Source organism: Barbus barbus (genome assembly GCF_936440315.1).
Source record: "Barbus barbus genome assembly, chromosome: 34".
Classification (NCBI taxonomy): domain Eukaryota; kingdom Metazoa; phylum Chordata; class Actinopteri; order Cypriniformes; family Cyprinidae; genus Barbus; species Barbus barbus.
Window position 1 is genome coordinate 13,786,907 of NC_136762.1, and position 15,996 is coordinate 13,802,902.

Sequence of the window (15,996 nt, forward strand, 5' to 3'; positions counted from 1 at the left end):
TAAACATTTTCTATTTATTAAAGAATCCTGAAAAAAAAAAAAAAGTATTACGGTTTCTTAAAAAAATACATAAAATTAAACTGTATCTCTGGTTGATATTAAAGATAAAATAGAACATATTTTATTTAAATTGTAATTCATGTGATTTTGATAAAAAAAACTGTCTATACACATTACAAAGAATCAATAATCAATTTGGCACTAGTATATCATGCGTCATACATTTCCCCTCTGTTTTGTGTTTAGTCATTGAAGTAGCATCAGGAGAGTACGGGGACTTGAACCCAGTGTTGTTTGAGGCTGTTCAAGGTAGCATGTGTGCATTGGAGCAAAAGTGCAACTGTTTCGACAAAACCACTGTAACCCCATGCACTGCAAAATGTGGCAAAGTGAGTGATACAATCTTCAGAATCTGCCTGTGAATAACATCCGTAATGCTTACTTGCACAAATTGTGGTCAGGATGTTTGCTAGACGAACTGACCAACTGTTCAGAAGTCTCTTTCAACTCAAAATATACTGATATGATATAACTGTCTTCTTAATTAATGTTTTGATGACAGATGACTGCCAAAGATTATATAAAAGATACTTACAAGCCTGTACTTGGCACAAGAGTACATGCAGTGTCTCTGACACCTGCTTTAAATAGTAAATAGTTCATGCTTTAACATAATCTTATATATTTATTGAATTTTTCTAATGACTAATTTTGCTTTCCTACACTTGCTTTTACAGGATTCAGGGCATGTTGAGAGCCATACTTTTGCAACAAGCTCTCTGACTCAGTTTTGCATTCTCTTCAAGAGAACATTTATTACAATATGCAGAGACCAGGTAAACTGTTGTCTCATTTAGATGATATCTGGTATCTCAGCCCTAAACTTTCCTAATTAAGTTTTGTGTCCAAAATGGCACAATACTGCTTTATGAAGGCAAATCACAGTAACTATACCAACACTGAAACTGACAAAACAATTTTTTGCTGAAAAAAAAAAAGTAAATGGCAATAAATAATAATACAATTATTCTGCTTTATATATATATTTATATATATTTTTTTGTAAGTCTTAATCCAAATTGGCATTTTAGATCTTAATTTAATTTAAAACATTTTAATTAATTCATAGCTACTGCATTTTACTTCTGCAGATTAGTTTAATATGACGTTTGAAATGGTTCTTGTTTTTTGCACTAGGTTTTGACACATCTGCGGCTAATGTCACACATCTCCATTGGAGTGCTGATAGGCCTGCTGTACCTCAATATTGGCAATGATGCCAGCAAAGTCTTCAACAACACTGGTTTCCTCTTCTTTTCAATGCTCTTTCTCATGTTTGGAGCACTGATGCCTACAGTTCTTACCTGTAAGTTAGTGAAGAGGGATGAATGCAGCAGTCATGTCACAGTTTTACTGTCAACACATAACACAATTCTGAGTCTAAAGTCATGTCCTACTTTCATTCAGAGGAAGTGAAAGTGGTTTTTAGAGTCATAGATTATCTGTCCTCTTTCAGTTCCCCTAGAGATGGCTGTGTTTCTGAGGGAACATCTAAACTACTGGTATAGCTTGAAAGCTTACTATCTGGCTAAGACAATGGCTGACATTCCATTCCAGGTGGGTGCCTGCCTGCCTAAGCCTTACTGACTCCATTTTATGCTTGATATGAGCTGAGCATATTTGGACAATGTTGAAGGTTTAATATAATGGATCTAGGACAAAGAAAACCAAGGACTTCTATAATTCCTATATTTGATATCCACTTTTTGTCCACTCTTCCTCAGGTCATTTGTCCCATCATGTACTGCAGTATTGTATACTGGATGACTGAACAGCCTCCAGAGGCAAGCCGCTACTTGCTGTTTTTGGCTTTGTCAATCTGCACAGCTTTAGTAGCCCAGTCTCTTGGACTTCTAGTCGGTGCTGCCTCCACATCCCTTCAGGTACATGCTACAGCTATTAGAAGAGCTCCAGACTGTGACTAAAACATTTACGACAATAATGTAAAATCTTTCTTCACAGGTGGCCACTTTTGTTGGTCCAGTTACAGCCATTCCGGTGCTACTATTCTCAGGGTTCTTCGTGAACTTTGACACCATTCCAGAATACCTACAATGGAGTTCCTACGTGTCCTATGTCCGGTAAGGTATTTATATATTAATACATTTACTAGGCAAATATCACATTTCATGTTTGTTTGATTGTGTTTCTGACAGGTATGGGTTTGAGGGGGTGATTTTATCCATTTATGGGATGAACCGAACCGAGCTTGAATGTCCAGGGAGGGTTTGCAAGTTCCAAAGACCTGAAGAAGTACTGCAGTTATTAGATGTAGAAGATGCCAAGCTTTACATGGACTTCATTGTATTGGGGATTTTCTTCCTCATCCTGCGACTCACCACTTATTTGGTTCTTCGGTACAAAATAAAGTCGGAACGATAATATTCAAGTCATATTCATGGCCTTGAATGGTCGGCAGCTCTTGTGGCCTGTTTTCAGGCTACACGTATACACTATAATTTCCAAAGGTGTCATTATCTGCTCAGGAAGGTCTTTGCTGATCATTTTCGTGTTCTGGTTTTTGTATTTCATTTTGAATAAATTAATTAAATGTCATTGTCTACAGAATTGGCTTTAAAAAAAATTGAGTGAATATTTTGTTTTTCAGTGTTAAACTGATGCAGTACCAGGTTTTGGAAAAAATGTGATGTTATGCAAGGCTGCTATATCCGAATTCAAGATATCATACCAAATTTAAATATGCAAATCATAATTTACTGATCTTTTTCTATTCATTATGGCAGTTCTCAAACTATTTTAACTCTGGCTTTAAGCTTCCACTAACATTGCTGTATTTTGTTTTTACTCCGAGCTAATTAGAATGAAGTTTTTGCATTTCCCGTTTCACAAAGCACACCATGAACATGTTTACCCTGAGATGAGGATGTTTACATATCATTGCACAAGTCCGAAAAGGGTTTTAATTCAAACCAGAAGACTGTGAAGGTTCACACAATGCCCGAGTTTCTATTAACCATTTTATCAGTCTTTTTGTATAGTAGATTTAATTAGTTTTCTTTCTTTTATGATTATTTACTGTTTTCACTTGTATTTACCTGGTGCTAAAATTGTTGTATTAAAACAAAGTTATAATTTTTTAGACCAATAAACTTTCATACTCTTTGTATCAGAAATGTATTGTGTAAACATGTCATACTGCCAAATGTCTGCACAATCTTACTGAGTGTAGTCTTCATAGTGGTTCATATGAGGATATAGAGGAATAATAAATGCTTTTTTATCATTTATTTTACCCCTTACAATAAATAATAACAAAGCCATTTGACAGTGCCTTTCAGACAAAATGTTATTTTCTTTTTAACATTGACTAACTGAACTAAACCTGAAGAATAGCATGTGCAAAAGAAACTAATGCAGTCCCACCTGTAAGCTTCATGGAAGAGTCTTTCTAAGAATTACAGGTGCATCTAAAAAGATTAGAATATCATGGAAAAAGGTCAATATTTTTTGTCACTCATTTCAGAAAGTGAAACCCATATATTATATAGATTCATTACACATAGAGTGAAATATTGCAAGCCTTTATTTCTTGAAATTTTGATGATTATGGCTTACAGATAATGAAAACCCAAAATTCAGTGTCTCAGAAAATTAGAATATTACATAAGATCAATAAAAAAGGATATTTTAAACAGAAATGTCAGACTTCTGAAAAGTATGTGAATTTGTATACTTGGTTGGGCCTCCTTTTGCATGAATTACTGCATCAATGCGGCGTGGCATGGAGGCAATCAGCCTGTGGCACTGCTCAGGTGTAATGGAAGCCCAGGTTGCTTTGATAGCGGCCTTCAGGTCATCTGCATTGTTGGGTCTGGTGTCTCTCATCTTCCTCTTGACAATACCCCATAGATTCTCTGGGGTTCAGGTCAGGCGCGTTTGCTGGCCAATCAAGCACAGTAACACCATAGTCATTGAACCAGCTTTTGGTACCTTTGGCAGTATGGGCAGGTGCCAAGTCCTGCTGGAAAATGAAATCAGCATCTCCATAAAGCTTGTCAGCAGAAGGAAGCATGAAGTGCTCTAAAATTTCCTGGTAGATGGCTGCGCTGACTGTGGACTTCAGAAAACACAGTGGACCAACACCAGCAGATGACATGGCAGCCCAAATCATCACTGACTGTGGAAACTTCACACTGGACTTCAAGCAACATGGACTCTGTGCCTCTCCACTCTTCCTCCAGACTGTGGGACCTTGATTTCCAAATGAAATGCAAAATTTGCTTTCATCTGAAAAGAGGACTTTGGACCACTGAGCAACAGTCCAGTTCTTTTTATCCATAGCCCAGGTAAGACGCTTCTGACGTTGTCTCTGGTTCAGAAGTGGCTTGGTAGCCCTTTTCCTGAAGACGTCTGAGCGTGGTGACTCTTGATTCTTCCTTTCAGTCAACTTTGCATTTAATATGCTTTGATACAGCACTCTGTAAACAGCCACACCTTTCAGAAATGACCCTCTGTGACTTACCCTCTTTGTGGAGGGCGTCAATGTTCGGCTTCTGGATCATTGCCAAGTCAGCAGTGTTCCCAATTATTGTGGTTTCAAAGAACAAGAGATACCCGGAATTTATACTGTGGTCATTAATTGAAACTCAAATGTAAATATTCTAATATTTTGAGATACTGATTTTTGACTTTCATGAGCTATAAGCTCTAATCATCAAAATTAAAACAAAAAACATTTGAAATCTTTTCTTTACATGTAATGAATCTAAAATATATGAAAGTTTCACTTTTTGAAGTTACAAGAAAAAATTAACTTTTTCACGATATTCTAATTTTTTTAGATGTATTTTGAATTACTCATAATCCCTTTGGAGCTACAAAGAGTTTACAGTGGTTGAAGCATTTCATCATCCTCGAGGAACCCCTATATAGGTCCATATATAGAACTTGTACTTGATACTGAAAATTGTAGGTGTGTCAATTTGATCAGGGTTGTCCAAAGTGAAACAGCTTGTATCAGACATCGTGTAATATTGTGTAAAATAAATTAATGCTTGGATGGGCCTATAAAATTGTGAAATACAGTATGGTTTTGCTGTCTGAATACACCATATTAACTGTTAGCAGTGTCAGATTTAAAATCCAAGCAGTACCCTGAAGAAAGCTTGTCTTTTGTAGATTTAATGCTGCTGGTAGGATAACTTCAAGTCGCTATGCAAATACATCATAATGCAAAGTCAGCCTATGTGGCTTCACTATATGTATTTTTTTGGCTTTTATTTAGTAATAAGAGCAAAGTTGAAAGTTGAAATTTGTGTATGTGGGCGGTGCCACGACTGACTTAACAGGAAGACAGAGCGCTCTCATCGTCGTCCTGCCGTAGAATGGACGCTTTCCTCGGCTGTGATCCGAGAGTGAGAACGCTGGCAGAGACTTGGGAACATCAATGAAGAAATCGCCGTATATAGAGCCTCTAGATTAGGTAAAGATCTACAGTGATTACCAGCATCTTAATCGTTACGTCTGGTTTCTCATGTGAATAAAAGTAGTCGCTATGTTGCTCTGATTCATCATGTCACCTAACGGTGGTTTATAAATATTGAAATGAAACGTATCATGACCCTTCTGACACCAAAGAAGATTTGAATTTGTGTCGAATTCCAGAATCGAACTATATTAGATCTTTTATTTACGATTGAGTGTGCATGACGGATGCACGACGGATACTGTTTATATTTAGGCTACAGAAAAACAGTTTGACCTTAAAATTGCACGTGGAGAGGGACATTTTTATAGACAAAGAAACTAAGTCAGATGAAAAACAAAATAAAAACAAATGATATACTGGTAATGAGTTTTGAACTTACTGTACTATTTTTAGTGAGTGGCAGCCATCAATGGTTGACGTAGTGATTGTATACAGTACGTGGAAAGCAATACTGAGAAACAAATTATGTGTAATATACAAAGGGCTACAATTGTCTTTGTAATTAAAATGCTTTAAAAACACTAAAAATAAAGATGTATAACTTTCAGCTGACTTCATATTTTTGACAGCCACTGGTCTAAACTGGTCACTAGATGAATTATGTTGAAAATGACTTAATGAAAATGAGATTCCAGTGTTGGTTTAGGTACAGGTGTGGAGACAGGTCACACCTTCATAGTGTCTTGTTCATAGTCATCATCACAGTCGTCAATATATATTTATCACCTGTCTGGAGGAGGTATTTTAAATGCCACATTGGTCACATTTAGAGATGCATCATGCGGTTTCTTTAGATAATGGACATTACCAAAATGAAAATTTTTGGTGTGTTGTTAAACAAATATGTGTATCATGTAACACAAAGCCAGAGGGGCCTTATAAGGTTTGGCTTGATTTTGTCAGGTACATTTACATTACTGTGTTGACTGTAGACTGTTGACTGTTTACCTGTTCTGCACAATTTTTTTTAGACCAGTTTAACCTTTTAAGACACTGACAAAACATCATCCTTAAGAGGTTATTTTAAAGTCAAAATGTGGCGATTTGGGAGGCCATCGGGAACAGAAGTGTTAAGATGGAGATGCCAAGGTTCACCATGCAAACTTCACACCAAGGCTCTTAAGAAAAGTAGGTGTTTGATATTTTTAAAACATTTAAAATAATTGTTTATCAAATGTTAGGTTTAAAAAATAATATATGTTCACACTACTGTTCAAAAATTTGGAATAATTAAGGTTTTTTATGTTTTTGATAGAAGTTGCTTATGCTCACCAAGGCTACATTTATTTAATCAAAAATACAGTATGAACAGTAATGTTGTAAAATATTATTACAATTTAAAATAACTTTTTCCTTTTGTAATATATTTTAAAATGTAGTTTATTCCTGTGATGGCAAAGCTAAATTTTCAGCAGTCATTACTCCTGTCTTCAGTTTTACATGATCTTTAAGAAATCATTTTAATATGCTGATTTAGTGCTTAAGAAATGTTTCTTATTATTTACAAGGTTGAAGACAGTTGGACAGCTTAATATTTCTATAGAAACTGTGATTCTTTGATCATTTTATTTTAGTCCTTGCTAAATAAAATTTAAAATACTGAAAATTAATATTTTGGCTTGTATAATTAAAGAAATAATTGTTTATTTCAGCCTTTAACTTAAGCCTAGGATCAGATGGCATCTGTAGTAGCATAAATCGGCATCACTTCTCATTTCCAGCGTAAGTATAATACTTAGAAATCTGATACAGCATCTGATATCCTAATACAGCATCTATGTCTAGTGTTTTCATTTAACGTGTTTTGATATTTCTTGTGTTTTTTTCTCATCAGCAAGACAATAAGCACTTATAGAAATACATGGAGAGAATTGAGAACATCTATGTGCTATTCCATCTCTGGATTCAATCCTAGGTTCTTTTGTACCTATGAACCAGTCACAGGTAAGTTTATTCATTAATCATTTACATTTAGATGGCATATCACTCCGTGTTAGTGATTTAGAAGAGTAAGTGCTCATTCAGCTCATAAATAGCCATATCTTTCATGCTTGTATAATAATTAACCCACAGATCCCATTGAGATCCACAAACAGAAGTTGACGTTATGGTTCAGTCATCTTCCTCAAGAGGAGAGGCAATTCGGTGGCTACTTTTCTCCCGAAACTATGCATGTGCAGCCACTTATCCTAGAGCATCATCCAGATGAGGACAGAGGTCTTAGTCCCTTCAAGGGAAAGACAAGCATATCCACACGTCCCTCTCTCACAGTTGAGCAGCTCTTTGATGCTAACAATAATGGAAACAAGGCACGAGGACTAAATGTTTTGCTCTATGGGGCTGTCGGCACAGGGAAAAGTACTGTCGTCCGTAAACTAGTGCTGGATTGGTGTGCTGGATCTGTTTTCTCCCAGTTTAAACTTGTGTTGCCTTTCTCCTGTGAGGATCTTTCCCATTTGTCCAAGCCAACATCCCTTCGAGACCTCGTGGGCAGGAAATACATGCACCTTCGCAAGACACCTTATCTCAGTGGAGATAATGACAAGGCTAAGGATGTCCTCTTCGTCTTCAATGGAATGGAGAAGATGAAGCTGGATTTTCGCATCGGCTCCACAGAGTTATGCAGCGATCCCAATGAGGCTCTCCCATCGGGAGCTGTTGTTGTTAATCTACTGAGGAAATACCTGCTTCCTGAGGTATGAGGCTCAGCTGTTTAGTGTGACCTGGCATGTTGAATGATGCCATGTTCCAGATTAAATCGGTGGCGGTTTTGTGATGTAAATTGCAGTACCTTGGTTAATGACATGACACTCATTTTTGTTGAGATATATTAATTTATTAAAAATACAATACAATGCACTTCATAAATACAGTAACTTGAATACACCTGGTCGGTGATGCACGTTTTTATTACATTTGTGAATTTAATTTTGTCATTTTTATAATAATGACGAAAAAGCCATTATGAAGAATTACATTCTTCAAATGTGACATTATTATTATTATTATGTTTTAAATAATAACAATAATAATAATTGTATTATTATTAAATGTATTAATAGTAATAATGTGTATTTTTTTATATATTTGCAGTTTTTTAATTTCTGAATTTAAATTAATTAAAAAAAAATTATCATAATGAAGAAAAAACCTATTAAAAGAATTAAATTCTTGAAAACTAAATCTTATTATATTTTTATTAGTAGTGAAGTAATTTAGTTTTTTGTTAAAATTAAAGTTATTTAAAAAAAGCAACTTTATCAGACAATTCAAAGTCATGTGGTGCTACCAACATACAAAAAATAAAAAACATAAAAAGAAATATAAAGAGCATGTGTGTCTGTGTAAGTCTGTTGTAATATTTGATCATTTGGGACATTTATGACAGCATTTTTTCTTTTTCATATTTATGAATTAATTCATGATATAGATTTTTTGATATATCAAAACAATTTTAAAACTCTTTGGAAAATTATGATGTGCGCACATATGTTTAAAATAATTGTATTATTATTCAAATTATATTAAATAATATAGGCCTATTAATTGTTTTATACTTGGTTACATTACATAATATTTTAGAGTCAACTACACTTAAAAATGGTATAAAAGTTTTTCAAAACCATATGAAACCACATGTATTCAAAAATACCTTCCTGAAAACTTAATAAATGTGGCCAATTACTTTTCATTGGCCATTTTTAGATTAATGTTTATTGTAATTAATAGCTGCTATGACCTGTTGCTTTTCTTACAGGCCAGCATTTTGGTTACAACCAGACTATCTGCAGTGGACAGAGTTCCTAAAAAATACATAAATCGCTACGTACAAATCTGTGGCTTCAATGATCCTGATCGCCAGAGAGCCTACTTCACCAGCAGGCTCTTGCAACAGAATGAAGGCAAGCCGGGCAAGGCAGCTGAGATGCTCATAGAGATGCTTTACCTAAATCTACAGCGGGAGAGTCAGTTAGCAACCGCCTGCTTCCTACCATCTTACTGCTGGCTCACATGCGCCACTCTTCATTTACTGCATTTTACTGATACAAAGTCACCAATTCGAACCCTCACTGGCATCTACACCAGCTTCATGAGGCTCAACTTTGGAGGAGAAGTGATAACTGTGGATGGAAATGTCTCTTCACAAGAGCAACAGAACTCATTAATGCTCTATGTGGTCCGTACTGTTGGTAAACTAGCTTTTGATGGCATCACCAACAAGCGGACGTCGTTCTCTGATGAAGAACTAGAGCAGTGGGTTGGTGGCAAGACCAAAACGGATGAAGAGCTCCAGCAACTGGCGGTGTTTCGCACAGATGTGCTTGACTTCTTTCTGGTTCCTCGCGATGATCATGGTACGGATGCGGAATCTGGAGGAAGACGCTATGTGTTTGCTGTTCCCGCCATGCAGGAATATCTAGCTGCTCTTTACGTCGTTCTTGGCGAGAACAAAAGCGTCCTGGAGAAGTTGACTAAGGAGGTTTCTGAGGTTTTGGGACAAGCCAGTGAGGACATCACAAGCCTCCTGAGCATCCTCTCCAAAATCATACCTTTCCGAATCTTCGCCGTTTTCAACTTGCTTAAGTTGTTCCCAAAACTCTTCGAGCAAGTCAGCAGCCTCAGCAAAGGGCGTATTGCAAACACCATGGCGGCGGAAATGTTTCGTTCAGAGGACAGCTTCAATGAAGATGTTTTGGACCAGGTGGAACAAAGCCTCCTAGGAGTGCATGGTCCACAGCCACAGGAGGAAACCTACACAAGAGCATTTGAACTCTACCCTATCTTCATGGGTGGACTTCTTCATTATGGGAACCGGAGGCTCTTAGACCAGCTCGGATGCAACATCAAGAGTCATACAGTTTCTCAGATCACCCGTGCACTAAGGAAACACCTGATCAAGGAGAGCCAGAAGAAGCAGCCTCCTGAGGAGCTCATGGACCTTTTGGTCCTGCTGTATGAGTTCCAGAACCCTCGACTTACAGCTGAGGTCCTCCAGTCCATCAAGACCCTCAACTTGTCGACTGTGCGCATGACACCACACAAGTGCTTCGTGCTGAGCACGGTTCTGAACTACACAAGCTCAAGCTTCAAGATGAACGAGCTTAACCTGTCCTCCTGCCACATCACTCCAGAGTTACTGCAGATGCTCTGGCCAGCATTCCATCACACTAGAAACCTCAAGTGAGACATTCACTTAGAGAAAACTAGTCAATGTTTTGCATGCTCGAGTCAAGTAGTTCTATGCATAAAACTGGAAACCCTTGAATCACACTGAACATCTGACTTCATAAGCTCGTTAGATATAGCTAAATTTGATACTAATACAGGTCCTTTTCAAAAAATTTGCATATTGTGATAAAGTTCATTATTTTCTGTAATGTACTGATAAACATTAGACTTTCATATATTTTAGATTCATTACAACACAACTGAAGTAGTTCAAGCCTTTTATTGTTTTAATATTGATGATTTTGGCATACAGCTCATGAAAACCCAAAATTCCTATCTCAAAAAATTAGCATATCATGAAAAGGTTCTCTAAACGAGCTATTAACCTAATCATCTGAATCAACTAATTAACTCTAAACACCTGCAAAAGATTCCTGAGGCTTTTAAAAACTCCCAGCCTGGTTCATTACTCAAAACCGCAATCATGGGTAAGACTGCCGACCTGACTGCTGTCCAGAAGGCCATCATTGACACCCTCAAGCAAGAGGGTAAGACACAGAAAGAAATTTCTGAACGAATAGGCTGTTCCCAGAGTGCTGTATCAAGGCACCTCAGTGGGAAGTCTGTGGGAAGGAAAAAGTGTGGCAGAAAACGCTGCACAACGAGAAGAGGTGACCGGACCCTGAGGAAGATTGTGGAGAAGGACCGATTCCAGACCTTGGGGGACCTGCGGAAGCAGTGGACTGAGTCTGGAGTAGAAACATCCAGAGCCACCGTGTACAGGCGTGTGCAGGAAATGGGCTACAGGTGCCGCATTCCCCAGGTCAAGCCACTTTTGAACCAGAAACAGCGGCAGAAGCGCCTGACCTGGGCTACAGAGAAGCAGCACTGGACTGTTGCTCAGTGGTCCAAAGTACTTTTTTCGGATGAAAGCAAATTTTGCATGTCATTCGGAAATCAAGGTGCCAGAGTCTGGAGGAAGACTGGGGAGAGGGAAATGCCAAAATGCCTGAAGTCCAGTGTCAAGTACCCACAGTCAGTGATGGTCTGGGGTGCCATGTCAGCTGCTGGTGTTGGTCCACTGTGTTTTATCAAGGGCAGGGTCAATGCAGCTAGCTATCAGGAGATTTTGGAGCACTTCATGCTTCCATCTGCTGAAAAGCTTTATGGAGATGATTTCATTTTTCAGCACGACCTGGCACCTGCTCACAGTGCCAAAACCACTGGTAAATGGTTTACTGACCATGGTATTACTGTGCTCAATTGGCCTGCCAACTCTCCTGACCTGAACCCCATAGAGAATCTGTGGGATATTGTGAAGAGAAAGTTGAGAGACGCAAGACCCAACACTCTGGATGAGCTTAAGGCCGCTATCGAAGCATCCTGGGCCTCCATAACACCTCAGCAGTGCCACAGGCTGATTGCCTCCATGCCACGCCGCATTGAAGCAGTCATTTCTGCAAAAGGATTCCCGACCAAGTATTGAGTGCATAACTGAACATAATTATTTGAAGGTTGACTTTTTTGTATTAAAAACACTTTTCTTTTATTGGTCGGATGAAATATGCTAATTTTTTGAGATAGGAATTTTGGGTTTTCATGAGCTGTATGCCAAAATCATCAATATTAAAACAATAAAAGGCTTGAACTACTTCAGTTGTGTTGTAATGAATCTAAAATATATGAAAGTCTAATGTTTATCAGTACATTACAGAAAATAATGAACTTTATCACAATATGCTAATTTTTTTAAAAGGACCTGTACATGTTTGATGCTCATCAACTAGTAGTTTGCTGTTTTTAAAACCAATAGTTAGAATATATATTTTCACTATTAGTTTTAGATGTATGATTTATGTAAATTGTCTCTTTGCTCTCCATCCAGAACTTACCTGCTAAATAATAATAATCATATTATACCAGCCTAAGATTGAGTCTAAGCTGGTTCTCTCAACATGACCAGATGAAAAGTGCCCTAAACCAGGCAATAGACTAACCTGAGCAGTCTATCAGCTAAGACCAGCAAACCAGCTTGGGCTGTTTTTTTCCCTTCAGGTTTGGTTTTGCTTTTGAAAATGAAGAATTTAAGGGTGAACTTTCACAATATTTATTTATTTATTTGAAAGTAATACTTTTATTTAGCAAGAATACATTAATTGATCGAAAGTGGCAGTTAAGACATTTGTTTCAGATTCAAACTTTCTATACATTAAGGAATTCTGAAAAAAGTATCAGTTTCCACAAAAATATTAAGCAGCACAACTGTTTTGAACATTGACAATACTAAGAAATGTTTCTTGAGCATCAAATTAGCATATTAGAATGATTTCTGAAGGATCATGTGACACTGAAGACTAGAGTAAAGGCTACTGAAAAATATTAAAATAGAAAATAGCTATTTTAAATTGAAATAATATTTCACAATATTAACCTTTCACTGTATTTTTGATTAAAAAAGGTGATGACAAGAAACTTCTTACAGACCCCAATTTTTTAACACTTTCAAACTAATCCTATAAATTAATTTTAAATTAATTTTAATTCTGATCCTCGAAAGAAGCTAGTTGAAGTGCATGTTATTGAGTGAAAGTAATAGCAACTGAGGACTGGTTGGCCTTGATATTGTGGTCTTAATGGACCTTGCCTTCAGGTTGCTTTGCTTGCAGAATGCAGTTGGTAATAATTACTTCTAAGCACATTTGCTTCATTAGTTATTGATTTTCTGCCTGGGAAATCGACAAACTAATGGCACGCACGTGTGTGTGTGTGTGTGTGTGTGTGTTTACAGTCTCCAGTTTAACAGCCTGGGTCCTGAGTCCTGCATTCTACTGCGAGATCTCCTGCTTGAGCCCAACTGTACTATTAAGTCAATACAGTAAGCCTACTTTCAAAATCACATTATTACTGTGATATATGCATGGTTGAGGAGGTAGGTTACATTTGAACTGCCAAAAAAAAGCCATTTCTGTTTGCTTACCAATAAGAAGTGCTGGAAAACTCATTCTATGTAATGCTTTTGTTAGTAACATTGCATCTCTTCACTGATTCTTGAGACACAGGACAAAAACATGTCCCAAAATGTATATATTTATTAGTGTATTTACGGTATTTTAGTATTATTTACATACCATTAGTTTTTAAAAGTTTTTTTTGTTTTATATTTTCAGGTTTTATTAGAATTTTATTTAAACTTTTAGTCATTGTTATGTGTTTTTGTCATTCTTATTATTTTTAATATTGCAAATATAGGGGAAGGAAAAGGAAAGGGAAGTGGTGTGTGCCCATACTCGGAAATTGTGCTCTGCATTTAACCCATCCAAGTGTACACACAGTAGTGAACACACACCCGGAGCAGTGGTGTTATATACTGTTAATGTTTAGTACATTTTTATTTCAGTTTTAGTTTTTTATATTTTCAGTTTTATTTAGTAATTGTGTGATTTGTGTTTTTGTCATTTTTATTATTTTTTAAATATTGTAAATATATTATTTGTTTAATTAATTTTTATTTTAGTTTTTGAGTTCAGTTTTCATTTTTATTTCCAGTTTATTATAGTGCTTCAAATATAAACTTATTTCAGTTAGTTGCTAAGATATTTATAATTTAGTTTTTCATCCTTCGTTTGTCAGTTTTTCATTTCATTTCAGCTTTGTTCTTTATTTTTTTTTTAATTTTGGTAATGATGTGTCTCTGTGATTTTTAGAAAATTTAAAATTTCACTTGTTTTTCCATTCATTCATTGAAGTAAATGCTAAATTTGCAATATTTATGATAAATAATTTGGCACATTATTTTAGTATTCGACTGTATTGACCCATACAGTAATAGGCTAAGAAAAAATATTTTGTGAGAAAAAGAAAGAAGTTACTACTAAATGTAAATTTATAACTATGACATTGTTTAAAAGTTTAATCCAGAAAAATGAATAGATACATGCACCACATTTTTAGTTTCACCCCTTGTCTCAAGAACCACTGTGATGATATTGCTCTGATCACAGGTTGTGTGACAACTACTTGACGGACGCCGGCATCAGCCATCTACTGGAAGCTCTGTCTGGTAACCACTCTCTGCAGCGGCTATGTCTGATGCACACAGGCCTCGGGGACCAGTCGGCACAGCTGCTGGCCGAGAGACTGGGCCAGCATGGTATGTTACAGGAGCTGAATGTGGCCTACAACAACATCGGAGACAACACAGCTCTCATGCTGGTCGATGCCTGTCGCGAACATCCCAACATCCACACAGTACAGTGAGTACAACAAACAATGCATTTGCATAGTTAAATCATATGTGTCTTTCTTATAAATCCATCTGATGTTAATAGATGTTTTATGCTCATACTTCCTCGTAGCCTGTACCTGAACCAGCTTACCGTTGTGGGCAAGCAGTCGCTGTACGTGCGTGGTGGTCCTAGGGGCAAGGAGGGCCGGCGGGTGAAGGTCTTGGCATCTGTAACGGAGGGTTCAGACATCTCAGAGGACTGGCATCCCATTCTGAGCGTTATTGGAAAAAATTCTCTTTCCTGGGACAGAGGCCGTGTACGCGAGCAACTGCTGGTCTTCCTGAAAGACCTGGAATGGGGTTGCCAACAGCAGCAGAGTTTCTGGAAAAAGATACACTTCCGACGAGTAGAGAGTGTCGTGAGGCAAATGCTGCGCTTACTGGAAAAGAGCAGTGATACGGGAACCGGGACCAGTATTAAATAATGTAACTATCATAGAAGCTAAAGTGATTTGGGAAAATTTGTTGCCATATTTCAATCAAGAGAGTCTTAATATTTCCCAGTTAGATTTTAAAGGGATTTCCATCTACTCACATATCCATATTGCTGAGTAGGTCATTTTGAGAAAACACTGTGATAAATTAGTTTTATTTGATTGTTTGAGGGAAAGATCAATATTCACTACTCCATAATACTTCAGATATGCACTTAAAAACTGCTCCTTGTTGCATGATGACAAATTTTGCCATTAGAAGCCATTTCCTATGCATATGTATTCAGGGAGAATTTGTTTTATCATAAATTAATGTGTCATGTCGTTTTGTATATAGTTAAACTCTTTAAACAACGTTTGAGTGTGAAATGGTGCTCTAGACAAGGTTAACAAAGTAAGGCAACCAAGACAAGGCTTTAGATGCGTCTGCAATCTTACCATATCTTTTAATGTTTGATTGTGACTGAAATTTGCTGTGCAAAAAATAAAATAAAATTAAATGTGTTGATGAAAGGTGGCTCTTTGTCAAACTCTATAGCTTTGGCTTTTGCTAAATAAGATGCTGGTTTCTACCGGCTCGAACAGTCTTATTTTAGTGG

The 15,996-nt window shown here is 36.9% G+C and overlaps 1 protein-coding gene across 1 annotated transcript in view; it reads left to right on the forward strand.

Annotated features, from left to right (window-relative positions):
* LOC306854450 (NLR family member X1-like) overlaps positions 1-15,914 on the forward strand; it is a 24,278-nt gene extending 8,364 nt beyond the window's left edge. Inside the window, 14 exon segments of the mRNA XM_079392442.1 lie at positions 247-389; positions 738-836; positions 1,198-1,366; positions 1,517-1,617; positions 1,785-1,943; positions 2,023-2,141; positions 6,513-6,637; positions 7,162-7,231; positions 7,344-7,453; positions 7,583-8,205; positions 9,267-10,690; positions 13,467-13,553; positions 14,680-14,931; positions 15,034-15,914. Coding sequence (XP_079248568.1) covers positions 247-389; positions 738-836; positions 1,198-1,366; positions 1,517-1,617; positions 1,785-1,943; positions 2,023-2,141; positions 6,513-6,637; positions 7,162-7,231; positions 7,344-7,453; positions 7,583-8,205; positions 9,267-10,690; positions 13,467-13,553; positions 14,680-14,931; positions 15,034-15,388 — 3,836 coding nt within the window. The 3' untranslated portion in view covers positions 15,389-15,914.
* The last annotated feature ends 82 nt before the right edge of the window (positions 15,915-15,996 follow it).